The 10,529-nt window shown below is 43.5% G+C and overlaps 1 protein-coding gene across 1 annotated transcript in view; it reads left to right on the forward strand.

Moving 5' to 3' along the window:
• Lrp4 (LDL receptor related protein 4) overlaps window positions 1–7,812 on the forward strand; it is a 169,422-nt gene extending 161,610 nt beyond the window's left edge. Inside the window, exons 30-36 of the mRNA XM_080271383.1 lie at window positions 356–558; window positions 874–1,095; window positions 2,151–2,394; window positions 2,729–2,830; window positions 5,883–6,039; window positions 6,784–7,106; window positions 7,417–7,812. Of these exons, the coding sequence (XP_080127509.1) occupies window positions 356–558; window positions 874–1,095; window positions 2,151–2,394; window positions 2,729–2,830; window positions 5,883–6,039; window positions 6,784–7,106; window positions 7,417–7,521 (1,356 nt within the window). The 3' untranslated portion in view covers window positions 7,522–7,812. The remainder of the gene's footprint in view (window positions 1–355; window positions 559–873; window positions 1,096–2,150; window positions 2,395–2,728; window positions 2,831–5,882; window positions 6,040–6,783; window positions 7,107–7,416) is intronic.
• The last annotated feature ends 2,717 nt before the right edge of the window (window positions 7,813–10,529 follow it).

Below are 10,529 nucleotides of genomic sequence, written 5' to 3' on the forward strand. Positions count from 1 at the left end.
CTGTCGGCTGCAGATAGTAGATACGGAGAACTAATAACACCGTGGAAGAATACAGTGGTAGTAGTAGTAGCATCTCCAGGCTCATCTGAATGTAAAACTAGTGGACTGCAGCTTGAGCTGTCCTCCTCCTGCACTCTGCCAACCTCCATTCATTGGTTAGAGAGGGAACTAAAGGACATTTGTATGACTGGGGAGTGGAGCCAACTGATTATGTATGTAGCGTTGCGAGAAGGTGTCCCTTTCCAACACCAAAGGGGATTTAAACACTTGGTATAGGCTGTTATAGAGGCACTGCATAATGTAGAATTATAAGACTATAGGGCAGAAAATCCATCTTCCTCCATCTCTCCTACAGAACAACAAACAGAAGTGCAAGGAAGAGCCAGACAACTACCTCCTCTTCACAGCCAAAGGGATGATAGGCCGAATCTCTTTGGACGTGGAGCCTCTGTGGGACGTGCCCTTACCCATCCCAGCCACCAGACACCCCATTGCAGTTGATTACCACAGAGAGAGGGACCTGTTGTTCTTTACTGATGTGGATGAGGAAACTATCAAGTAAGTGGAGAGAGAGAGAGAGAGAGTAGAATTTTTTTATGTCTTTGGACTTTCTTTAACTCAAGGCTGCTTTCTAGTGTTTTCACCTTTAGGCATACAACACGGTGGGTATGTTTGAGTATAAGACTTTATATTGTTTTTATGGTGTTTGGTGAGTCTCATTTTGCATAAAAATCTATCTTGCACAGTGTCCTGATAAACCTAACCCCGAGGTATGTAGAAGACTACCTGACATATAACAAAGACTGCCTGCACAGTATCTGTGCACTCGTACTATACTGTATATAATTCTACCCCTGCCTGTATCTACACCAGAGCTGTGTCGCTACGTAACATGTCATGGCCGTGGAGTATCATGACACCCGGCTACACCACCCCGGACGGCCTGGCGGTGGACTGGCTTGCTGACAACCTTTACTGGACTGATGCTGCACGCAAGGTTATAGAAGTGACGCGGCTGGATGGGTCTTCAGCTAAAGTCATCATCAGGACAGAACTCATGGAACCCAGAGCCATCGCCGTGTTTCCTAGTGAAGGGTAAGGATAGGGTGGGGTGAGGACTGGGGAGAATATAATGTGAAAAGTGAGGGAGGGAGGGGATAGGATAGGATAGGACTGGATTGGATTGGATTGGATAGAGGCTTATTTTGGCAGGGCCAGTGGGATCGGATTAAGATCGAGGCAGATTATTGATCCAGAAGGGTCACACCATAACAGTCCAGCAGTTTTGGATCGGCTTGTTCTGTTGCCATGGCGACATCCCAGTGCCCCACCTGATTGTAAACAAAACGGTGGCGGTTGAAAGTTCAGAAGGATTATTTGGTCAGCAGTACTTCTGCTCTCATTTTCAGCAGTAAGGCCCCATTACTGATGAAACCAGACACAGTTGAGCCTCTCATACCCACCTTAGTAACTGGCCGTAGCATTTTATCAATATATCATTATAAAAACAAGTAAATACGGCACTTACAATGTAGCAGCTGACACTATATTTGTTTTGGTGTGACAAGACGGCCTTGGTCCACGACGGGATGGTGGACTGCCTCAGGTCGATCCGGGATCATCTTTCACTCCAATCCAGGACCATAACTGTGCCTCGCCAAAACAGGATCAGCTGTAGTGATCGACTTCATCTCGATTCGGGATCGATCCGGGATTAAACTCTGTCTCACCAAAACGTGCCTTAGAGTAGGATAGGATAGGATAGGGTGAGGGGAAGGGAGAGGAGGGGAGAACATAGTGAAGATGGGGAAAGAAGGGAAAAGGAGGGCATTTGGGGAGAGTGAAAGGAGATTACAAAGATTGGGGAGGGAGGGAGATGGGAGATCAAGAGTTGGGGAGAAGGGGAAAAGGGAATGCATAGAGTGAAGGTGAGGGAAAGACGAGAAAGTAAGTAAGGGAATGAGAGGAAGAGAACTGGGATGTTAGTGAAAAGGGAAGGTGTCAAGTAAGGGGTTGGGGAAGGAAGAGGAAAGCACAGGTGAAGAGAGAAGATAAAAAGGGAGAGGGTAGGGCAAAAAGGTGGGAATACAGGCAGAAGGAGGGGATCTTTGTGTCTTCATCATTTTCCATCAAGTCTCAATCTCTTTCAGGCTGCTCTTCTGGACCGACTGGGGTAACATGTCTAAAATTGAGCGCTCCTACCTTGATGGCTCGGAACGTCAGATTTTACTGGACCAGGATGTGGGCTGGCCAAATGGACTTGCCATTGACTATGAATTGAAGAGAATATTCTGGAATGATGCCCGAGGGGACTCCATTGGTTCGTCAGACTTTCAAGGGGAGAACCGAGTGAGGCTGGTCCAAGATGTTCCTCACCCCTTTGGATTAACTTTGGTAAGTAATTGGAGAGGTGGGATTGGGCATTTCTGCAGCCAGCCATAACCTCTCCTCTGTTTAAGTAAAGTACAATAGTTACTTTGCTTGATAAGGGCACGTGAATGTGAGTAAGGTGCTTTTTTTTTATGATATATCCAGTTACCCTTCTTGTTATGGGTATGTGAATCCATGAGAAAGTGAGGTATTGTCAGAAAGGAAGTAGAATCATTGGCTTAGCATAAAACTCTGAATGAAGTACTAGAAGAATACTAATATATCCAAGTCAAGCTTAACCTGATCCCCTTATCCCCTTGCATGAACCTAATCTAACCTAACCTACTCCCGCTGACAGCTGGGTGAACATATCTACTGGACGGACTGGGAGAAGGCAACTATTGAGCGGGCAGACAAAGCCACTGGGCGTAGCAGGAGGGTGGTTAGGAGTGGCATTGAGGTGGGTGTGCTCCGGCATTGGGCGTATGAGAGAGCTGGGCGGGGGGGATTCACTTCCTTACGTCCATCCATTCATCCATTGCCAGACGCCATGTATCCCAAACGGGGTGACCAAGGGCTTAGAGTCAATTGTTTTACAGGGAGGGGCACTAATCCTCCACCAACCCCACTTGACACGTAGGGATGCCAACAGCATCTGGTGTTCCCAGGCAGTCACCCATCCAAGTACTAACCAGACCCAACGTTCCTTACGTCATAATGGATAATACAGTATTTTTTTTTTTTTTTTTTTTTTTTGCAACAAATACGATGAGCAGATTGTATCTTTAAATGACAAGACTGATAGATAGATTGATAGAGTCAGTTAGACAGATAAATAAGCAGATGCTAAAAGATATATAGCAACAGACAGATAAACAGAAGGCTCTGAGGGCAAGATATGGAGTAAATCTGAGTGTGTGTCAAGCATTTTGGGTTTTTCATGTTAGGCTGTTTCTTCTTTAACATATGGTACTTCTTGTGTTGACTATATGTTTAAGCTATTTCAGGACATGAGAAACCTTAACTACTATATTCTTGCAACAACCTGACAAACTTGTTCAATATTGGAGTAGTATTCCATCCTCCTCCCCTGGAGAGAGTATTACAACCAGTTCTTGACTGAGAAATTTGACTGGGACAGGGAAGGTTTTGAGCCAACCCTTGACCTTTGATTGAAGCTGCTACTGTGAGCAGGGCAGTAGGCAGGATGCAGGTGGGGAAGGCAGCAGGTATGTCTGGGTTGACTGCTGAAATGTTGAAAGCCTCAGTAGATATAGTAGTGAGATCAGTCACTGACTTGATAAATACGTTTATATGAATGTGTTGTCCCAGATGATTGGCTGAAGAATGTAATTGTAAATATGTACAAGGGGAAGGGTAATGCCCTGGAAAGAAGAAATTACAGAGACCTAAAGCTTTTGGACCAGATAATGAATGAAATGGAAAGAGTTCTAGAAGATATGATTAGAGATTGTTGAGATGCAGTTTGGATTTATGTCAGGCAAAGGGACCACTGATTCCATATTCATTGTTTGACAGCTTCAGGAGCAATGTATAGGAAAGAAAAGGGATCTGTACTTTGTCTTTGTTGATTTGGAGAAGGCTTTTGACAGAGTCCCTGTAGAGGTGGTGAAGTGGGTAGTGAGAAAGCTTGGGATCAAGAAGTGGCTGGTTTGGGTGGTTATAGCCATGTAGGCTATGTGGGTGCTCACACCAAGATAAGGGTGAATAGAGATTTGAGTGATGAGTTTTCCGTGAATGTTGGTGTACATCAGTGGTTAGTCTTGAGTCCTTGTTGTTTATCATGGTACTTGAAGCCTTCTCATGTCGTGGGAGATGTTGTATGCTGATGATTTGGTGTTGATTGCAGAAAATGAAAGGGAGGTGGAGGAAAGATTTAGTAAGTGGAGAGATGGTGTAGGGCACAAGGGCTTAAGAGTAAATGCAGATAAAACAAAAGTGATGGTATGTAGGGCTGGTGGCGATACTGTTAAAGAAGAGGGAGAGTGGCCATGTGCGATTTGCCACAAGGGCGTGGGAGGTAATTCAATCGTGTATAGTGTTTGTGATAAGTGGATGCATCAGAGATGTAGTGATATTAGAGGTAAACTTCAAGATAATGCAGATTTCCTGTGTGCAGTATGTTAGGAAGAGCATGTGGAGATGTCAGGCATGAAAGAATTGATCTTGCTGGTGAGTCTCTTGAGTGTGTGGAAGAGCTTTGTTGTTTGGGAGACTTTTTATGTGCTGGAGGTGTGGCTAGAGTGAGGAGTGGTTGGAAGAAGTTCAGGGGGCTGTTGCCTCTCATGACATTGAGAGGGCTCTCTCCCTGTGCTAAGGGGTCTTTGTCCATGACATGTGTTAGGAGTATAATGCTGTATGGTAGTGAGACCTGGGCAGTAAAGGAAGAGGATATCGGCAAGCTCAGACGTACAGAAATGACAGTGTTTAGGTGGATGTGCAGTGCATCCCTTAATGCAAGGCCTGGGAGGTCTAGGTTTATGATGAAAGATTTGAGAGGTCGGATGGGACTGGAGTGTATTGATGTTGTGATGAGGAGAGGTAGATTGAGATGGTTTGGGCATGTGGAGAGGATGAGGGATGATAATTGGGTGCAGAAAGTAAGAAGTGTTAGCATTAGAGGTAGAGTTGCAAGAGGTAGACCAAACACTTGGGACGAGGTCATTGAATATGACTCAGGGATAAGGGGCTGAATAGAGAAGCTGCCAGAGATTGAGCAGCATGGAGAGCTGCCACTGGGTGACCAAGGCCGACGCATGCAAGCATTTTGGAGCCTTTACAAAATGAAAACAAAAACAATTCTTGCTATCTCAAGATGACTTTATTCAGCTTAGGTGGGACTCTGTGAACTGGAAGGGTTAGTAATAGCCTTCATTGACCCCTTCACTATGACAGAGGCAATGAGGAGACCATTAAGCACAGGGAGTACACTAATTACTCCCTAATGAGGATAATTGCTCTCATCCCACATCATCAGAGTGCCATTTGTGATCCAAACAGCTATGGTGTGGTTTGTGGTGATGTGGGGAGAGTGTGATCTGTTTGGTGGTGTGGTGGGTATGATGTAGTTTATGGCCTGTATTGTTTATGTGGTGATTTGTGTGAAGGCGATGGTGAGAATGCGATGCAGTGGTGTGGTGTGGTGTGGTGTGGTGTAGTGTATGATAAGAATTGATCTGGTGAGTATTGGTAGTTTGGTGTAGTGTGTGGTATGAATTCAGTGTGTGGTAGAGTGGTGAGGGGATTTATGATGATGATGATGGTGAGGATAAGTGGTGTTGTGGTTAGAGTGTGGCTTGTGTTGGTAGTATGCAGTGGTAGTGGTGTTGCAAGAGTGAAGTGTGATGTGATATGTGGTGATGAGTTATTTTTTTCTGCAACCAGCCTCACCCCCATATATATAGGTGGAAATAAAGATTGGGATGATGATGATGATGATTTTTTAATATAATGATGTGTATTACTGATGATAGTGATCACTTACTCCCCAGGGCATCATGGAAGTGAAGGCAGTAACCATGGGGCGTCAGGGCGGATACAACGCATGTGCAGACCGTAATGGCGGCTGTACCCACCTCTGCCTTTACCACCCCGATGGCCTGCGCTGTGCTTGCCCTGATGTTCTAGACGCCCGAAGGTGTTCCGACCGTGAGTATGGAGAGCTATATCCTTTTCACTTTGACATGGCCTGAAATGGCCCTCTTTCTGTCTTGAATGCTGAGTTGTACTTTCCTGGCATATCTCACCTCATATCACAGTTTCTGCCTTGATTTGGTAATACTTTGTTCTTTGGGTGGTAGTGCAGCATATTTAAAGTACAGTCATTAAACAATGATAATGTAACGTGTATTCAGCAATATAAGTAAGTTAGAGCTATTGTGCTCAGTTTTTATGGGAGTACAGCAAGAGAAAATGATTGGAGTAGGATTCATTAATAGGGCAACAGAACCAAATATTCCATCTTACACAATTTCAGTCAGGATCATTCCACACTGAAAAAAATAGTTATGAACTATGGAACCAGTGCAGAGCCAAGGAAAAATAGTTTTCAGGATCGTTTACGTCTTCGAAAATTGGCTGTAGAATCCATGTTTTTCAACAATAGCTAAAATTAAGATTCTACAGGCAAAACTTAATTTATTTGCAGCAGTGTTTGTGTAGCACTGGATGATTAAAATAGTATAAAATGTTAATCTTGTTCTACATTAAGAAACAACTCAGTTGCCAGAATATGCTGGTGGTATGTGTAAATTGTTCTTTGTATTTTTCCATTGATTTTGTACTTTCTGAGGGAAAGGATTTGACTGGGGATATAGTAGATGGGAGGGGATCAACAAACATACACTAACAATAAAGCCAGTCACTGTATTTTGTCTTCTTGTTTTGCTTCAGGTCCAATGTTTAAAGTGAACACCACCCGGCCGCTTCAGTCTTCGGGGCGCTTCGGCAGTGACGGCACTGGGAACCGACCCAATTCTAAGGGCCTGATTCCCCTGCTGGTGGTGATGGCAGTGATCCTACTGGTGCTGGTAGTGGGGCTGGTCCTCTGCACTGCACTGTACTGGAAGCTGAAAAAGAAGGGCAAGAAGGTGGAAGGACCCAAGGGTGGTGGTTTGACATACACCAACCCCACATACACAGCATCCAACTGTGATGTCAACACAGACCGCAAGCCCTTCACCTGGCGGCGACTGCACCATGACAACACGCACCAGGTAATCTTGTGGGGCTGTCTGCCTGTCTGTCTCCCCTCTCTATGTGTTTCCCCTCCTCTACCATTAACTGTATCTGCTCTCTGTCTCCCTCTCTTCATGTCTTGTTGCCTCTCTTGCTGCTTCCCAGTTTACTCGTCTGCCTGTCTGTCTTTTTCCCTGTTTACACATCCTACCCACCTGTGTATTAGTGGCAACTGTGATGATCATGATCTGTCTGTCAATTTACTTAGGCCGCTTCCCCCAAAGAAGGGGGGTTATCATGACAACCTACCTGTTTATATATTTATTCTTGTATTTATATTTCCCCCAGGGGCGAATGTTTGAAGAGAAGGGCGAGGTAGCAGCCCTGATCAGTGAGGGGAGCAGCGTGGAGCAGGAGTCTCCCCCCCCAACACGCACCGATACGACCACATAGCTGAACCTTCACCACCACCACCACATTCCTCCACCACAGTGCTTTGCAGATACGGGCACTTATTACAGCAACATTGCACCACCGCAGTGTTTTGCCGACACTGTGACATAGCTTTCACCACGCTGTTTAACCCACACCACTGAGTAGCTCAACCACACAGCCCTACCACATACTTCTGCCTCATCCTTCCACCACAATGATTTACTGACACTATTGCAACTCACAACTCCTACCAAACACTGTAGAGTTCCACCACATATTTTTACCTTCATCACTCCAACTTGACTTACTTTCACCCTCATTGTTCCAATTGCACTACCACACAACCCCACCACATTGCTTCTGTGACATTAGCATGCAGCTTTCTTTTACTCCACATTAATATCTGCATCCCCACATAGCTCTGTCAGATTCCACATAACTACCCACACCCTCTCAAAGAAATCCACCACCCCCAACACAGCCATAGCTGTCCCTGTTTTTACATCACCCTACCTATAACCACACCCATGAATGTATTCCAAGTACACCCACACCTCACACCCACACCCATGTCTCAGTACCTGCAACACTGGCACCTACTCATGTCCTAAATCCACACGCACGCCTGTCCCAGTACTTGCAACACACACACACACGCACACACACACACACTTGTATCTTGCTTGTATCTCAAATCCACACCCAAATTTGCACATCCAAACCCACAACCGCACACACACATTCATACCACGAGCAGCACCACCCCAGCGTTGGAATATTGCACTAGCTGTATGTATGATGTGGCTTGCAGTGTACAATCTACTGGATGCAGCCTAACAGCACTGTATTTGTTCTAGGTGTATCTTTTTGTGACATCCAAGCACCCTCCAACATAGCATGATAGGCTGCCAACGGTATCTTTCAAAGCAGTCCCAAAGTCGGGTTGGTCTTAAGATAAATGTGAATCAAGGAGTATTACATCATAGGTTTGTGATAAGTCAAACAAAAGAACATCACAACTGTTCCATTGGGTTGCACATCAGCTGATTCCACTAAGATTACGATATACAGTACATGAACTTGGTAATTCTCAATCACTCAGCTTTCTCTTTGTACAGAGTACTGTACCGTATCTAGTCTTCATTTGTGTGACCAGCGATAAGTTGTCAAATACCCAATAAATGATATGCATTTGGTACTGAGTCATATAACCATGTCACTGCTAACTAAAGAAAAGACATCATTAGCAGTGCTTTCTAAAGCTGTTCTATCAAATGTTCATAAATTAAGGCAAAACTGGAGTTGGACTGTCCACTAATTTCACAGTTGTAACTTAATTTACTGTTAGAAACTACTTGACAGTTGATGTGTGATATAGGTACTGGTAAGTAATGCAGTTACCTTTACTACCTACGAGTGCATCCAGAATAGGTTGACGAAGGAGGAGTTATACAAAGTGGAGCATAATTTTGGAATCATAGACTTACGCATTTATTTTGCTTTACATCATGTAGGATTTTGGGTGATCCGTGGATTAGTTGAAGAAATTCCGTTCAGTGTGCTTTAACCAGGTAGTATGCAAGCTCGTTGATGCTTTTGGTATGACTGTTCCTTTTTAACTTCGTTCTTGATATTGTCAGACGAGTTTTTCTGCCATAGGAGAGACTTTTTGAACTGCTAGGGTTGGATAAAGACTTCATTAACCCCCATCAGTAAGAGAAACCATTCCTAAGCTGAGAAGAATCGTCTGAATATAGTAAGTTTAAAGTAGAGTAAGACTAAACTACTGTTATCTTCAGTTATTAAAACATTTTTTGACTGGCAGGCACTGATAAGGTAACCAGGAATGAAGCAGATTGTAGCATGAGTCATAATTTTTGATATAATTTATTGTGTGGATTAATTTTGTGATTTGAGCGGCTGTGATTGTGGGAGAGGTGATGATAGTGTGGTGAAGGTGGTTGAAATTTGGTGGTGAATGTGGTGATAATCATATCTTGGTAATGGTAGCACTGGCTGAAGTGTGGCGGTGGTGGTGGTGGTGGTATGGTGATGAATGAAAAAAAAAATGAGAGCAGTCGAAACACTGTGGTGATGGTGATAATCTGTGTAATGATGGTTCAGCTTTGGCAAGCGTCCATGGATGGAGCATGATGATGGTTGAAGCAAGGTGGTGGTGATGGTGATGAGTGTGGGGATATTGACAATAATGGTCAGGGTATGATTAAATTGTGGTTGGGCTATCTGAAAGTGGTGGTGGTGATCAGAATTTAATGGTGGTTACAGTAAAAATGTGGTGATGGTGGTGGTGACAAGCACGAGGATTCAAATAGGACAAAGAAAATTAAAGTGATTGTGTTGGTTGTGACTGATGAGATAGCATATTGTGTCCTCGTAACCAAATAAAAATATATACGGTTTAAATATATAATTCAAGAGGCAGTTTATAGACATTGTTATTGAGGTTATATAGGCGAAAGTAAATATTTGTTCACGTTTTCAAACTTTAGTGAGAAATTCGGCACTCGCAGTTTGTAAAAATTAAGAGGGGAAAGGAAAGATGCAGAAAAATAAGTTATGTGTACGAGCTTTAAAAATTATTGATATATAGGATAATGTCTTGTAGGCGACAGAGCAACTTCTGAGCCTTCAGTATCAGATTTACGGTAGACAATAAAAATTACTAAAATATTAAAATTGGGGAAGAGTTTCTTCCTCAAATCATGACGCTTATCATACTAGCTTGTAAGGACTATTAAAGTAGTGTTCGTTGGTTGGTAAAATAGATGCCCTATATCCCTTAGTGTCAAATAAAAAAGAAGTATATTATTTCCCATGTAATGTCTTATATCTGTGAGCAGGATAATGTGAGCTCTATATAACTCGAGCTTTGATATGTAGTTACATTATTTTTGGCAGATCCTCTCACCTGATTATCATTATATATTGCTCAGATGATAATCAAAATTTTATTACCGCTGTAGATAAAAGTACGTTAATACATAAATGAAGATTATCCATTATGT

This window comes from Coenobita brevimanus, chromosome 45 (genome assembly GCF_032717465.1).
Source record: "Coenobita brevimanus isolate Jiangsu-jjx chromosome 45, ASM3271746v2, whole genome shotgun sequence".
In the NCBI taxonomy this organism is placed as follows: Eukaryota; Metazoa; Arthropoda; class Malacostraca; order Decapoda; family Coenobitidae; genus Coenobita; species Coenobita brevimanus.